This window comes from Ctenopharyngodon idella, chromosome 2, assembly GCF_019924925.1.
Source record: "Ctenopharyngodon idella isolate HZGC_01 chromosome 2, HZGC01, whole genome shotgun sequence".
Taxonomy (NCBI): domain Eukaryota; kingdom Metazoa; phylum Chordata; class Actinopteri; order Cypriniformes; family Xenocyprididae; genus Ctenopharyngodon; species Ctenopharyngodon idella.
This window is the reverse complement of record NC_067221.1, coordinates 38,171,759-38,189,492: the sequence shown is the minus strand read 5'-3', so window position 1 is coordinate 38,189,492 and position 17,734 is coordinate 38,171,759. Positions and strand designations below refer to the sequence as shown.

General features: G+C 36.8%; 1 protein-coding gene across 2 annotated transcripts in view; it reads left to right on the top strand.

Annotated features, from left to right (window-relative positions):
- The window catches only part of hecw1b (HECT, C2 and WW domain containing E3 ubiquitin protein ligase 1b), a 44,010-nt gene that overhangs the window by 2,892 nt on the left and 23,384 nt on the right, over nucleotides 1-17,734 (top strand). For both annotated transcript variants that reach the window (XM_051911748.1, XM_051911756.1), the window contains exons 2-5: nucleotides 7,653-7,983; nucleotides 10,629-10,736; nucleotides 13,339-13,433; nucleotides 17,132-17,207. In XM_051911748.1, the coding sequence (XP_051767708.1) occupies nucleotides 7,653-7,983; nucleotides 10,629-10,736; nucleotides 13,339-13,433; nucleotides 17,132-17,207 (610 nt within the window). The remainder of the gene's footprint in view (nucleotides 1-7,652; nucleotides 7,984-10,628; nucleotides 10,737-13,338; nucleotides 13,434-17,131; nucleotides 17,208-17,734) is intronic.

The following is a 17,734-nucleotide window of genomic DNA, read 5'->3' as shown; positions in this document are numbered from 1 at the left end:
ATTACATACTTCCCTATTATATATAGTAGGTGAAAAACAGCATGTGACAAAAGAAGAAATGTCCGAATTCACAGTACTCATAAAAGAGTGGGCAAAAATTACCAGGATGACCTACTACTTCTGGCGAGATTCTGAAGTGTGCATGTGATGGACGCTTTACTATCCCATGAGGCCACGGGAGAGGATTTGTGAATGCCAGTGAAGCGACATAACTGACGCTGGTGGTAGGTCACATGATAATGACAACATAGTGAATATACATATAGCACGTCCGTAATTTCCGTAATTTCATTAATACTACACACATTTATATATAGAACATACTTTTTTAGAACATACTTTTTATTCGCGATAAGTACCTACTCGAGTGTAAGCGATTTCAACACAGGTTATATAGCGTTAAATCTTGTGGACATTAGCATATTGATGTCATTGCATCATCAAAGCATTGCATTTTAATATGGTTAATGGCATCTGGTTATAATCTCAGAAATAAATATGATTATTTTGCATTTTTATTCCAGTTTTGGCTGATTTGTTCTGGTTAGGGCCCGAGCACCGATGTTGTGAGGAACCTATTGTAATTGTTCGGTCAATTCTTCTTCTCCAAAATGAATTGCATTTTTGAGGGCCTAAACATGCTCGAAACTCATGAAACTTTGCACACGCGTCAGAAGTGGTGAAAATTTACATATGGGTTTCAAAATTAGGTGTGGCAAAATGGCTCGATAGCGCCACCTACAAAATTTCAATTAAGCGCCCTTCGCTCTACGTTTCACATACAAGTATGAAATTCGGTAGACAGATGTAACAGCCCAATACCTACAAAAAAGTCCCAGGGAGCAAAATCAGTTACAGTTGTAGCGCCACCTGCGGGCAACGGGAAATGTCATGTTTTACACTGTGATTAACTCCTTATAGAGATTTAACCAAATCACCATCATATTTGGTCAGTCTAATCTAAAGCCTTAGCGATGTTAAATTGCCAAGATCTAGAGTTTTCGCTGAAGGGCGAAAGTCTGATGTTTTGCCATGAAAGAGGAAGCTGTTGTAAGTCAGGCATACAATGTCCGATCTGCCCCAAACTTCACGTGTGATAAGAGTCCTGGCCTAAAGACATCTACATGCATAATATTCAGTTAGTCATAGCGCCACCTGTTGGCAACAGGAAATGGCATGCTTTACACTGTAATTCACTCCCTGAAACACATTTAAATATGCCAGTGAAGTACCAAACATGCTAGAAACATGTTAAATCATGCAACACTTGGCTAAATGCTAATGTATGCGATTAACGCCACAAAACAGGAAGTTGTTGTAACTCAGGCATACAATGTCCGATCTGCCCCAAACTTCACATGTTTGAGAAGAGTCCTGCCCTGAACACATCTACATGACAATATTCAGTAATAGCGCCACCCACTGGCAACAGGAAGTGATGTGTTTAACGCTGCGATGGATACTAAAAAATGCAACTGAGTGCTAAACATGCTACAAACATTCTAAAACATGCTAGCAACACTTAGCTGAGTGTTAAAGCATGCTATTATCATCATGAAACAGGAAGTTGTAGTAACTCAAGCATACAATGTCCAATCTGCCTCAAACTTCGCATGTTTGATAAGTACCCTGGCCTGAAGACATCTACATGCCAAAATTTAGTTATAGTCATATCGCCACCAGCTGGTAGCAGAAAGTGTGGCAAATACAAATGACTGACGTAGTCCTCCTATATTTATATACTTAAATGCACCGTGCTCTGTTTTCCTAAAGCCACCGGGTGGTGGTGGCATGGGTGCGAGGGCCTTTTCATCGCTGCTTGCAGCTTTAATTCATTAGTTATATCGGAAATTCATCAGGTTGAGCACATTGCATTGTGGGATACAGTATCACACAGTGTTATCTGGTTGTATAATGCACATTTTGGCAAGTGTTAATTAAAGGTAGGGTAGGCAATTTCAGAGAGGCTTGCAATAGCAAGCTAGCTTAGAAAGCATAAGATCCCACCTGCCCTTCAGAGCATCTCCAAAGCCATGCCTCCTGCAAAACACAGCAGAGTCTGCAAAGCGTCATGATAGACGCTGTTAAATTACCTTATGTCTCAAAACACATACAGAGCTCTTACTTGTACCACCTGACTGCTGCAGATTGATATTGGCATTAAAAGTGTTGACATAGAAATGCAAAAATCCGAGTTTGAGGACGTGAACAGCTCCGGTTAGAATGTCACAGGTTGCCATCTCGTAATTACTGTTATGTGTGGCGTGAACGCAGCATAAACTTGTTGTTTTGGTTCAGGAGGAACTGTAAAAGGCGGCAGTTGTTAGTTTGTGGCGCTCGGTGACTACAACTCTGCATAGTCTTACAGAGCGCGCTAATGACGCGTGATGTCTGCGCAAGCAGGTGTGCGGAAGTATGGAAATACATATGCTGACAGGCAGGTAGGACATCCTATCATTGGATTCGAACTGAATGAAATGCTTGGATGAACATTTTTTGGTCCTGAGACTTCCACGGAAGATATATGTAAATTTTTTACTATTTAGACCATTTCTATTATTGATTGCTATCAGGATGTGAAGAGAGTTTCAAGCAGTATAACAAAGTGTTCATAAAAAAATTACCTACCCTACCTTTAAATGCATTTAATGCATGCAGATTTGCATAATTGACTTTACATTTACATGCTTTTGTCCAAAGCGACAACAAGCGGTTTGTCACAGAGCCAACAATATTCTTAGTATACAATGCCAGATTGCTCATGGCAAACTGTAAACAAGCTGTGAGATGCAAAAATAGTAACATAATGATAGCATGCCATTAAATGTAAATGTAAACCTCCAAGATGTTTGCAAATGTACTACCGTGTTCTGTGCCAAGCTAGAGTCTATTCTACGTCACAGAGGAGATTACATACTTCAGATCTTCTTGGTAACAGAATTGTGGCTTGATCTCTGTATTCTGGGGAGAAATATCCCGCTCCCATAGGCCTCTGTGCTTCGTTATGTAAGTACATTAAGATTCTCGTGTTTCATTTTGGCACGGCAAGCCTGACGCTGCTTGAGCTAATGCATCTCATCCTGCGCGACACGCAGGCACTCACAGTGGTATTTAATGGAGTCTGCCCTCGGGGCCTTAATGATTATAATTAATTTATCTGTGTCAGTGTGATTGCAAGGTGCATTGTTAAAGCTTCCTTGCATCTTGTAAACACAAATTTGCCCGGTGGAAGATTCACTTTGTTTTGTCATGTCACGATGATTCAATCAGCATCTGAATTTGCATTCCAACTATTTTCCATCAACAAAACACAGCAAAGAAATTACCTCGTTACCTACAAAAAAAGCTCTCTATTGTTATCTGCCCTCTCATTAACCTTTATGAGGATCACATGTCTGCACTGCTGGAGGTCTGCTGATGATATTGCTTTGCTGTGCTACGATCGGTTGTGACCCCTACAGTCCTCTGCCCTGTGGTGACCTCCAGCATGAAGCGCGGCAGATGCCCTGACCGAATTCACATCCCTTTTTCACATCTTATATACATGCATTTCAGGTCAGTATAATGCAATTCTGGACAGTCTTTCTCCAGTCAACGTAAAATTAAAGTGCCCCTATTATGCTTTTTCGAATATTACCTTTCATCTAGTGTGTAATATAGCTGTTTGTGAATCTAAAAGGTCAGCAAAGTTTTAAAGATCAAAGTGTACGATAAATGGAGTTATTGTCTCTCAAAAGAAAGAACCGATTCTGAACTGCCAAATTGAGTCGTCAGCAGTGCCAGTCTCACTTCCGTAACGTATCTTTGTAGGTTTGTAGCAAATTTGCTTAAAGGAGTCCTTGATTACGATTTCACTGTTTTTAACTTTAGTTAGTGTGTAATGTTGCTGTTTGCATCTGCAAAGTTACGATGCTCAAAGTTCAATGCAAAGGGAGATATTTTCTTTTACAGAAATCGCTTTTTAAGGACTACAACAAACGGCTGATAGGGACTACAACGAGCCTATAAACCCTAAAATTTACATAAACCCTGACCCCGAGAACACACAACAGAGGGGGTGAGGCCATGTTGGGCTGCTTTAGAGAAGAGGAAGAGTTGTTGTAGTAGAGTGTTGTTGTCATACCGTAATTTTACGCCGGACTGCTTCACAAACAAGGGTCAATTCAATGCTGGATTTGTAAAAAAGATTAACATGACGGCACATGTAAGGCTGAACACTGTTACTGACAATCGCCATTTTGGCTGCGTGAGATTCTCCAGCTTTGTTGTTGTTGAGCAACCAAAGCGTGAGCTGTTAAAGCTTCGCCCTCTTCTGGAAGAGGGGCTGGGAGCAACAGTTCATTTCCATTTAAAGGGACACACACAAAAATGGCGTGTTTTTGGTCACACCCATCGAGCTCAGATACTGTGAGAAAAGAGGTAAAGCTGCAATTAACCTCCAAAACAAAATTAAGAATGTTTAAAATAGCATAATAGGGGCACTTTAAATGAATATTCTATAGTTTGTGGTATAATGTGGCCACGCTAATAACTAGCATAGAAAATGATTTTGACTTTTTGTTCCTCACTCTGTTCTTCTTTTTTTGAAAGAAGTCTTTTATTCTTACTTCATTTGATCAAAAATACAGAAAAAAATAATTTTGCGAAATATTATTACAATTATAATAAGTGTTTTCTATCTGAATATATTTTAAAATGAAATTTATTCATGTGATGGCATAGCTAGATTTTCAATGTTGGAATATTTTTGTGGAAACCGTGATACATTTTTTAGGATTCTTTGATGAATAGAAAGTTCAAAAGAAAAGCATTTATTTGAAATAAAATAATTTTGTAACATTATAAATATCTTTACTTGCTGAATTGAATAAAAGTATTAATTTCATTAAAAAACTTACTGACCTTTAACTTTTGAATAGTGTTGCACATTTTTGAGATAATCAGCAATAAGCCACAAGTGCTGTCGATTTTGCTATTCAGAGTTTACATAACAGCAGACAGATGTTTATTTTTGGCTCTTAGGGATTTTATTGTCCGTAAATAGTAGATAGAGGACAAAAAACAATGTTGATGTCACAGGAACAGGAGGAGGAAATGCCAGATTCGAACCCGTGTTGTCTGCTTGAGCACCATAACTCAGCTCAATGTGTTAGAGAGCAAAGGTTATGTTTTTCTGAATTTTCTTTGGTGCAGTCTGTGGTGTCATTTTTCACTCAGTTTCCTGGACTGAATTCTAGCCTCTTTTTTTGAAGCATTATCTGTCCTGTAAATTTGCCAGATTGCCTCAGTCGAGTTTAGGAAGCAGAAACTGCTGATGATTGTGTGTGAAATTGGATTTGCTGAGTGTCCTTTGTACAGTACATCTTTTGCAGTGCAGTTCTATGCTGTTTAACAGGGTCTTCAAGTGCATGTCATGTGAGTTCTGTTGTTCTGCAGGCTTTGTGCAAACTGGGATGGTGAGGAGGAGGAAGTGAAGTCTCATAAATAACCCTTATGCTATGACACCAGGGTTGCACAATAACTGATGCATTTTGGTAGTTTTTCTACATTGCTTCAAACACTGCAGGTCATTGTATCACTCGAGATAACTTCGTCTGCACCTATCACAAAAACATTGCTCAACGCTGTAATCTTGTTTCTTATATTTTTGTTATAGAGGCATAATATTGTAAGAAATATTTCACTTGTGTGTTCTGTGGAGAAAAAAATGTTAGTCCTTCCTTTTCCGAAAGTCAGTGAAAGATACAAGAAACCTGACATATCATGTATTATGTTGCAGTTATACCAAGTTATCGAGTTACTCAGTTATACAATTTACTCACCACACATTCATTTTTTGACAGACAGATTTTTATATAGCTTTTAAACTTTATATCTTTTTAAATATTTTTTGCTTTATTTTCATAATGAAAATAGACACAAGCAAGTTATTTATCAGAAAACAGTTATTTTTGCATTATAATAATATTTTAAAATATATTTTTGATCAATTGAATGCTGCCTTGGTGAGCATAAGAGACTTTTTTCAAAAAATCATACTGACCTCAAACTTTTAAATGGTAGTTATGTTATTTCAGTAAGTTTATGTCAAATTATATAATTTAAGTGTAGTGACATTAAATATCTGAGGGACATCTAGTGTTATTGCTAGTGTTATATAGTGCCATTGTCATGTTATGGATTATAACATTTTCACAATATATTCTAAAGAATTGTTGGATTAACTTAAAAAAGTAAGTTCCCTGGTTGCCTTAAAATTTTGAGTCCCTTGAAATGAAAAATTTGAGTTAATACAATGAAGGCGATTGGTTTAATCAACAGAAACTCAAAATATTACGTTATCTGAACCACATTATTTATTTAAGTTGCAAATGTTAATTTTGCACCGTGTCTGTCTGCATTTGTACGAAGAACAAAAAATAAAAATATGTGGACTCCTCTTGACAATTAAAATGGTTAAAGTGTTGAATTTATTACAAAAGCATTTAAGCATGTGGACTTATTGTAATTGTGCATGTTGTCTGCACGCTAAAACCCTTCAGAAGTCATGTTTCTAAATTCATCTCCTTTAAAACAACGCTGCTAAAATATCTCTAGTTAAAATCTCTCCTAGAAAGTTGTTGAATGACTAGTCAACCACTTTGCCCATCCTTACTGAACAGAAAACCACAATACCTAGTTCATTTTTTGCCTAGGTTTTGGCATCCCACAGAGAAGCATAAGCTGCTGTACTTGTGGTCTATGCTACACATGCATCTGCGACTGTCCTACCACATCTGCTAATTGTTGCTAGACAGCCTCTTACTCTTCAACATGCAGGAAATCCTGTCTTTAAAAAAATGCATGTTACTGTGTAGACATGAGGGAGAGGATAATCCAGTTAAATAAACCCTATTTATTTTCGTTACACCTATATTCAATTAGAGATGAAAACAGCACATCACTCGATGAATTAAACATGAAACAGAATGAGGTCATGTGACAAAGTTGTACCAAACTGCAGTTTTTCTGTTTTAGTTTTCATTCTGTAACTATTAGTTTTTATTAGAGTTTTATATCATTTACTCTACCGTTTTACGGTTTGGGATCAGTAAAATTTGTTTTTGAAAGAAATTAATACTTTTATTCAGCAAGGATATTTCCAACTTCTGGCCTGGCAGCATAATACATTAATTTTCGTGGATCCATGTGAACAGGGATCATTTGACAGCGTTGTTGTCTGTACGTGAACGTCATCTGTAAGCACAGCATTCTAGTTAAGCACATGTGTGCCTTGCATAGTTAGCATGCATCCGTTTACTAGATGTTTAATACACTTTGAGAAGAATCTCTCAATGCAGATGTTCTTTGCCTGCTGAAGTAGATATCTTCCACTATAGAATGATCTCCTCAGTCCCCTGTTGGCGACATTTAGTGTCTCAGCCGCTGTTCTCCCCCTCAAACATGTCCTGACCTGCCTCGCTCCCAGCGGTTTTGTCTTTTCTGAGCTGACCATAAAAAGTCTGTATTTAGCGCAGCGTCTAAACCCTCCAGAACATGATTGTTCTTTGATTTCTTGCATCAACAATACACTTCGCACACCATATATGCATTTGCGTATAGCAATGGTGGGATACATCCTGTTTTACTCTTCCCTCTTGATTTTTCCTCAGAACTTGTACCAGAACAGGTTTCTCGGGCTTGCAGCTATGGCCTCTCCATCTCGTGCATCTCAGGGCAGGCGGCGATGTAAGGACCCGATTCGGCACAGTTTCAACCCTGAGCAGTTCCCCAACGTGGACTTCCAGAATGGCGTTCCTGAGGAGCTGGCGGCGGCCGTGCTGCGTTCCACCAGTGACACCGACCTTGTGACCTCCCACTGTCGCTCCACCCTCACCGTCAGTACCTCCAGCTACACCATCGGTCAGACGCAGGACATCACCCTCAGCTGGGACATCAAGGAGGAAGTGGATGCGGGTGACTGGATTGGCATGTACCTCATTGGTAAGCGTGTTTCTGTTTGGTCGTGTTTTATGCTGCAGGTTGAATGTTAAAGGGGATGCCCTTTTTCACAAGATATAAGTCTTTGGTTTCCCCAGAATGTGTCTGTGAAATTTCAGCTCAAAATACCCCACAGATCATTTATTATAGCTTGTCAAATTTGCCCCTATTTCGGTGTGAGCAAAAACACGCCGTTATTGTGTGTCCCTTTAAATGCAAATGAGCTACTGCTCCCGGCCCCCTTTCTAGAAAAGGGTGGAGCTTTAACAGCTTGCTCTTCGGTTGCTCAACAACAACAACAAAGCTGGAGAATCTCACGCAGCCAAAATGAGGATTGTCAGTAACGGTGTTCAGCCTTACATTGTTCAAACCGGAGTCGGACACTGATGGAGAGACTTGGGAAGAAGTTACAACTTTTAGAATGAAACTGGATGTTTCTGAATGGTTAGTGGATAAATTTATGTAGTTGCTGTGGAGTTGATTCAACTCATCGACTAGCATGTTAATCTTTTGTGCAAATCCAGTGTTGAACTGACCTTGTTTGTGAAGCAGTCCAGCGTAAAATGATTTGCACAAATATATAACCCTTTACTGACTTTCTTCGGCACATTTCCTTCATAAATAAAAATTCAACCACGGTGTCCTCAGTGGCTCAGATGCCGACAGTGGTCACTCTTATGTTCATTGGTACATCCAATAGCAGAACATTTGTAATGCTTTTTGGCGCATACATTGTATATCTCCAGCTGCTACAGCAAGTAAACAGAAATACTGAAATGCTGCTGCGGCGGCTCTTTCAGAGCGGTATCTATGCTAATAGGGCAGATCATCACCAGTTATGGGCGGGGCTTCTGGAATCTGGAACCACTCGTTTGGAGAGACTGTTTATTATTTATGGGGATTATAAAAAATGGAGTGGGTGGATTTTACCATTATAGGCTATTTGTTTACACACTGTGGACACACATCTCTGTTCAAACACCTTATAAAAGTGAATTTTGCATAATAGTCTTAGATTTAATGAATATTTTTAAAATATTTTAAAACTTTTGTGGTTCTTTGCAGCACCGTAAGGTTCTTAAGAACAATTTTACACTGAATATGTTCTTGATGTTCTGGATTTTCAGCCCATATGTAAACATTCCAAACAATCTTAGACCGCTTTAAAGCGAACCGAACCAAGACCATTTCGGGAGGTGGTCTTTAGTATGGTTCGCTTTCAGCTAACGGTACAGTCTCTAAAGAAAAAACGTGCACTGTGAGCACAAAACACTCCGGGCTCACTTGATTTTTGCACTTGTGAACTCCAATATTGTTTGGTCATCAGATACCTCCATACAAATCAGCTATTCATCACAGCTGCTTTTTACTGTCACTTTTGATCAAATTAATGCATCCTTTCTGAATAATAGTATTAATTTCTTTCAAAAAAATATCATACTGACCCCACACTTGTGAATGACAGTGTATTGTTGATGTTAAGTTATAGATTCTTCAGAACAGTGTATTTGGTTTCTGGGTTTTTAGAGCACCAGTACATAAATGGTTTTCTACTGCATATACATCTGGTTAGAAACAAAAAAAGAAATTATTTAAAAGACCAGAAACATCACAAGCTTTTGAAGCCCATTTCCACCTCAGTAAAGTGAAATGACTTTATTTCTCATAATTTGCTACTTTGTTTCTCATATCTGCAACCTTTTACTCACAGTTTGACTTTATTTCCAGATAATTGCAGCTTTATTTCTTGCAATTGCATCTTTATATCTCACAGTGTGACTTTCTCATGTTAAAGGTGCACTATGTAACTTTTTTGTTTTCAAAATGTATATAATGAGCGAGTACATCATGAATCCATCTTCTAAACCATGTTTTTGTCTTATCATGAATCACTACGGTACGCCTATAATAAGTGTTATATTCAGACTATTTTAGACCGAACAGGACGGCAACTGCTGTGGAGTATCCCAGTACCCGCGTGACTCGTCATATATATATATATATATATATATATATATATATATATATAACAGAGAGAAGTAGCTCCAGCTACAATGTTCTTCCACAAGACGCACACAGTTTTGTTTATTAACCAATAGAGCGCCAAAAGTTACATAGTGTACCTTTACACTTTCATCTTGCAATTGCCGATATGATTTTTTTACTCTGAGGTGGAAATGGACTTCCATACAAGCTGACTTTGTATTGTTAAACACAAAAACATGATATTTGTGTGATTATGTGGTATTTTTGAAATATAATTTTATTTCAGATAGACAATAAAGTGGCTGGAGTAGCTCTGCAGCACAGCAAAAAAAGTCTGTACACCTACAGTAGGTGTCATGTTTCCGGTGTAGACAACTCTGAATTCTAATGAGAGCGAAATAATATGTGTCACATGTGTCTAATATTAAGACACATGTGACACACATAATATTTGTCCCATGTGTCTGGTGTTATAAAGGTTCTCTGATGGCCTTTAAAAGCTGTTAATGACTTTTAGCTTTCATTTGAACCTTAAAGTGTGAGTTTAAAAGCTTTCTCATCTTTTAAAACTATCATGAATGAATAATCAAAAGATGCAATTATCTGTATGCCATAACTTGTGAAGAATAAGATAAGAGGCTTTTCTTTACTCTTTCTCTTAGATGAGGTTCTGTCAGAGAACTTTCTGGACTACAAAAACAGAGGTGTGAACGGCTCCCACAAAGGTCAGATCGTCTGGAAGATCGAGGCCAACTCCTACTTTGTAGAACGTATGTGCAGTTTTAACCGTACAATGCAAATTAAATGATGCAGCATTATAGACACTTATTTCACACACACAGGAAGCTGTCGAAGTTGCTTAAGATTTGTTTGTGGCTAAAATTTTAGCATGGCTGCTATGGTAACAAATGCACCAAGACAAACCACTTCCATACTAACAGTTTGTTCTAAGATATTTCAAGTCAAGAAGTGTGAAGAGAAGTTCACTCAGTTGTGACACGTTCATTTCATAGAACTCATTGTGCACTCGTGGTGATTTCAGCCTCTGCCACCTCACTATATGGGGAAATGAATGCATGAACTTCAACTTACCGTTTCATCTGAGAGAAACTATCATCATATCATAAACACACAGACACTCAATGGTCTTTACTGCAACCCGTCAAAATAATAGTTAGGTTTAACTTGAAGAAATTGTGACAGAAATATATTACTATTGTACAGTAAAATGTAGCTACGTCTAAATGTATTAATAATACTAACACTAATAATAATAATAAATTATTATTATTAAAACTTTATTTTTTAAGGAATAATCAAAATTTTTCTTCCATGTTTTAATTTTAAAAGTAAATCTCTGTTGTGCAACACTTTGTTTGACAAAAAAAGTTTGTTTAATTTCATATGATTAAAAGATAAATAAATTAATGTTTCATGTCTTCATTTGATTGCCAGAAAAATTTAAATACTCAACATAGAATTTCTGGAAAAAAATAATTATAATAAAAAATGTTTTTTATGAATTCAATTAATTAGACATGCTTTTTTGATTATTAAATTTTAATTAAACCATTAAAATGGAATACAGAAAACAGAATTTGGTAAAAATAAAACGGAATTTCAGGGGGAAAAAAACATATTTCATAGCAGAGTCCTGTACGCGGGTACCCGACGGGTGACCCGCCAAATTTTATGTAACGGGTGGAATAATATTTATGTGTCGGGTGCGGTGCGGGTCAGATGCGCGGTAGGCACGGGTAGACTGCGGGTCCAATAGCAAAGACTATTCCAACTCAATTCGGTGCATTTGACAGCTGCTTTCAAATGGTCCCGTGCTTATTTGTGTTCACTCGCTGTCTGAAGGCTTTTAATTACAGCAGGATTTGCAGCGCTGAGCATTGTAGACAATCGCGCTGCATCTGATTGAAAGCTATAGTGATTATTAAAGGGAGCGCGCTTTGCTTGCTTTATGTATTTAATATAGGCTATTTACAATTTGAATAAAAGATTTAGAATATTTTTTGCGCTGCTACAACAGGACCAGTGGCCAAGTAAACACTGCTTAGTTTTAGAAGAGACAACCACGTTTAAATGCCGAGTGAATCTGATAAAATATTTACTAGCTTTAAGCTTATAGTTAAATAGCCCTACTAAAACATTCTTTGTTCTATTATTTTACTTGTGTTGTTTAATGCCTAATGTTGGTTTTATTGCTTGTGTTGGGCTACATGAGAAAAATAGTTTTGTCTACCTGATGTAGGAGATTTAATGCGGGTGCAGGTCGGGTCGTGGTTTTTATGTCAAACGGGTCGGGTCGGGTCGGGTCGGGTGCGGGCTAAAATTAGTCTTTCTGTCGGATATCAGGTCGGGTGTGCTGTTAATAACTGCAGGTTTATCAAACAGGACCCATGCAGGACTCATAGGGCCCTAAAAATTAAATTTTTGTTAAACTAATAAATTGTTGTAATAGATGTTTCTTTCGTATTAGATGCATCTGTGCCGCAAAATGTTTTAAAAAGTGGTGGGGACAATATCGACCCTGGCAAAAAGTGGTGGGGACATGCCCCACCCGTCCCACCCGCAAATTACGCCTATGCTAAAATTTAACCATTAAAATGGAGTCCAAAAAAAAAAAAAAAATAACTGAATCCAGAAAAATTAAAACAGAAAAAATGGAGTTTGGAAAAAAAATAAAATGGATTTTATACTGCCCTACATATGGCTTATATGCTGTTTCTTTTTTCCTATTTGTTTTTGGCTCTTTTACTGATATGGTCAAATGTCCTATTTAAGAATTTTTTTTAAGTCCTATAACTTAAAATATATTAAAAGTAATGTTAAATGTTATATTATTTTTAATATTATTAATATTAAAATATAAATTCTGGCCATTATTTGACAAATAGCAAGCCAGATTTCGTTTATAGCAACATTTTCTTTCCTGTGGTGTTGTGTTTGCTTTAGAAAGAGGAAGTTGGGGTGGGATTTATTTAAGGGCCCTTTGAGAAGAAAAAAAAAAAAAAAAATTGACAATAACCACATTCAGCTATTTTTGTTATGAACGAAACCAGTGATGAATATTTCCAGACACTTCCTTCGCAACCAAATGATGGTAGGGGCCCTGAAAAAAAGTAAGCAGCCAATACACAGACAGTGTAGGATTAGCTACTTGCTATTTCTAGTTGGTGACATCATTTATAATTTATAATTTTCTGGGTGGAAACGATTTAGACACCTTCTAGACAGCCTTTTTTGGCTCCTGTGAACAAGATGAGTTAAGCATATCTGGAAGAAAAAGAAAATGTAAAATCTGCATCTGTAAAAGATTCTCGCTGTGACCTTTGATGTTTTCTGTGCTTTGCTCTTTTTCAGTGGAAACTAAGATCTGTTTTAAATATTATCATGGAGTGAGCGGAGCCCTGCGGGCCACCACACCATGCGTGACCGTGAAGAACCCCTCTGCACCGGTGAGCGAATGAAACAAGAAACATTTAGATTTTTTTATTTTTTGCCATAGTTTAAATGTCCAGACATCATGCCTTTAGTTGAGCAGTCGTGAGAAACGGACCAATCATGTGACCTCATGATGTGTGCATCTCTGCAGCGATTCCATTGCATGATATTACAGATGTGAGAAGAATGCAGCTGTTTTATCTTGCATCACATTTCATCAAGAGTTTTCAAGAGCAGAATAGTCTGTGCCATCTGTTTCTCAGAGGATTAACGTTACAGATAATCTCAGGTTATCATTCGATGGCTTAATAAAGGCCTACCTCCATAGCCACAGAGTGAACCAAACTCTCTTTTTGTTTCTTAAAGGTAAAGTGTGTCATTTACAGGACAAAATTTATGTTTTTCACCTTAACATTTTATTTCCACATGTGAAAGGAGCAAATTTTTATCAACTCCACAGAAAATTAGTCTTCCCCACACTTAGGTTCACATTATATCATTCATTTTCATTTAAGTGCCCCTATTATGCTATTTTAGGTTCTTAATTTTGTTTTGTCGGTCTCCTACAATAGGTTTACATGCATCCAAGGTCAAAAAACACTTTAATTTTCTCATAATATACATTGCAACATCACCTCTTTTCTCACAGTGTCTGAAACGGCTCGACAAAGGATTCAGTCTCTGTAAACCCCCCCTTTGTGAGAGCCTACTTTGCTCAGAAGGTCTAATCTGTTGTGATTGGTTGACCGCTTACAGCATGTGTCGAAAATTAAACACTCATTACTATATCTGAATTTCAGCTCTGGAACTTCCTCAGCACTTGTATACACAGTGATACGAACAGCAATGATGGTGTTGGTTTTACCATATCAGTTTAAGTCCTCATCCTTTTGAAGTGCAGCAAAGCAGATTTGCTTTGACAGTGCAGAAAACAGCATTTTCTCAACATGTCGACAACACAAACCAAACTCTTCCAGTCTCAGTTACAACTACGAGATATATCCAGCTGCAGAACCGCAGGACCAGCAGTTTCAGAACCGCAGCCACGGAACCGGAAGCGAGGGGCGGGGCTTAAACAGTCATAGTTGCGCTGTACATACACATAATTTTCTTTTGTTAAACATAAACTGTTTTCACATGGATTTTGATTGGATCGATGTCTACAATATTTAACAATACTTTTAAATAAAGTCACTTTTCTGTTCATATAATATGAATAAGATATCATGATGTACAATGAGCAAAATTTTAAAACATAGACTATTGATCATGCTTAATGTCAATGAATGGATACAAACAGTAGTTTATACTTCAAGGATAGGCTACAACTATACACCGTTTTTATTTAAAAAAATATTAATAAATGTGTAACATGTTGTGAAGTGTTTCCCATTTGAATGTATACATATGTGATAGTATTATTTCCTTCACGTTCATGTTAAAAATAATACTTGACACAGAGTATGAGAAGATTTAATGGATACAAACACTGCAGTTTATTGTTACTTCAATGATACTACAACTATACAACTTTTTTTATTATTTTAAAAATATATTAGGCCTAATAATAAACGTGTAACATGTTGTAAAGAAGTGTTTCCCATTCGACTGTATATTTAATCGTATTATTTCCTTCATGTTCATGTTGTTATAGACACTGAGATGTGACGTATTTAATGTCAAATAACACTTTAAAATATATTAAAATGAATAATATATTTTGACAAATGCAAAAAAGCTTTAATGATAAAATGTGAACAGATTGAACATTTTTATCAGATAAACACTTAATATATAAATTCGTTCGCCACATCAAGACAGAAATGTCACACACACAACTCACTGTATTCTTCGTCATTCTTAAATAAATGTTTCACTTGTTCAAGGATTTGCAAAGATTAAATACATGTAGGCCTATATTTGACATTAAATGTCCTACCTCCATGTCTTTAAGTAGGCTACTATTCACAACATGAACATACATAAGGAAATAATGGTACACTTTACAATAAGGTTAATTAGTTAAACATTAGTTAATGTATTAACTAACATGAATTAACCATGAGCAATACATTTGGTACTGTATTTACTGTATTAATCTTTGTTAATGTTAATTAACGAAAATACAGTTGTTCATTGTTTGTTCATGTTAGTTCACAGTGTATTAACTAATGTTAACAAGATTTTAATAATGTATTTGTCAGGAAATGAGCACAGACAGAGGATCCAAATGCAAGTATAACAATATTTATTGACAGAAAACGCTGTACAATAACTTCACTCCAAATGGTCAGTTGAGGCAGAGACTGTGGCGTGCAGAACGGTGGCGTGCAGAGTGGCGATGAACCGGGTGGCGCAGGGCTACAGCGGGTATCAGAGACCAAGGATAATCCAACCCAGAAAACAGGGCACACGACGATAGTCCAGAATCCGAGAACCAGGAAGATAAACACAGAGAACACGACACCGGGACAGCCTGCAACGAACTGACAAAGACCACATAAAGACACGCACAATATATAACAAACACTAACAAGACACGGCTGGCAACAGATCGCAATCAGACCATAATGGGTGACACCCACACAATCATTCACTCACACCCATACACACACACACAACAACACACGAGGGTGAGTAAGTGAATCCACGAACCGTGACAGTATTAGTAAATGTTGAAATTTCCATTAACTAAGATTAATAAATGCTGTTTAAGTGCAGTTCATTATTAGTTTGTTAACTAATGTTGTTAACAAATTAACCTTATTGTAAAGTGTTACCGAAATAATATTATCACATAATACAGTCAAGGGAGACATACTGTATGGTTACACATTAAGATATAAACTCGCAATTCTGACTTTTTTTTTTCTCAGAATTGTTCATATCACGCAATTTTAACTTTATAACATGCAATTGCGAGTTTATATCTCGCAATTCTGAGAAAAAAAGTCAGTCTTTTTTCCCCTCACAATTGGTAATAAAAAATTCTTTAAAAAATTTAAAAAACGTTCCAACTTTTCAGAATTCGGGTTGTACATTTACAAACAGCTATATTACACATGGTAATATCCGAAAAAGCATATTAGGGGCACTTTAAACATTTTATATTTATGATCATTCATTGAATTTCAGAGCAATAAAGACTTCATCATCCTTGATATCTTTCTCTCTGCCTGTCAGTTTCTATCCCCTGGCTACACAGCTTTTGTGTAATAGCAGCAATATCATGAATTTACGTCATAACAGTTTTTTCAGAACAATTTTTTTTTTTTTTTTTACTTCAGCTTGCGACATTTTTCAGCCAAATGAATGTGTGAAGAACATATTTCAACACAATTCAAAATCAACACAGCAAATGGTGTTAGTTACTAACCTATTGGCTGGTTGCATTATTGAGAATTGCTGTGTGATGCAAAGCTTGAATTGCAATGTGAGAATGGTAACGTCTGACCTGAAGGAGTCAAGTCAAAAGACAAAAGTTTTACAAAAGAAATTCTCAATTGCTGTGGCATATTTTTAAACCTTAGTGAAAAATTGACCTTTTTTCATTATCATTTTTTTTTTTTTTTTGCAATGAGGAACAAAATTACAATGTGTAATGCTACGATGCTGTGAATGATTTGCAGGAAGAACTGTTCTGTTGTGCAAAAGCTATGTAGCTGTTTTCAATGAAATCTGACGCATTTTACACTGAATTTTCTGCTATCAGGTTTTTAAGCCAGTTGCCACAGATGATGTACCTCAGAGTCAAGGCAGAAGAAGACTCATCAGCTTCTCTCTGTCAGGTGCGTGTTTCCATAAAAACGGGCATGACCAGACTGTTGATCATTAATCTTTATCAATATTTATGGGGCTTCTATATTTAGTGTATCCAGGGGTTTCATTATTGATCCAGTGCTTGCAGTCTCCTGTAAACAACTGTAGGAACATGTTTACCACAATTACTTTTTTCTTTACTTACCAAAAAAAAAAAAAAAAAACAGCTTCTGCAAGGTACTTCTTGGAAACCAGTGTTCATCTTTGTTGAGCAATTTAAAAGAATTTAAGATGCAAATTTGGCCCTGGTCATATAATAATAAATAAGTATGCTCCATTCTATTCTATTCTATTCAATTCTATTATGTTCTATAGTGTCAAAAGTACCGACTTCGGTACCAAATTTTAAAAATGTGATGCTTTTATCTTTGAAGCGTTGATCATTGTAGCCAATCAAAGACATACATTGTATACACAATGGCCAATCAGAGGTGTTTACGAATCCACTCAACTGCGCTCAAAGCGTCACATTTTTAAAATTTCAGTACCGAAAGTC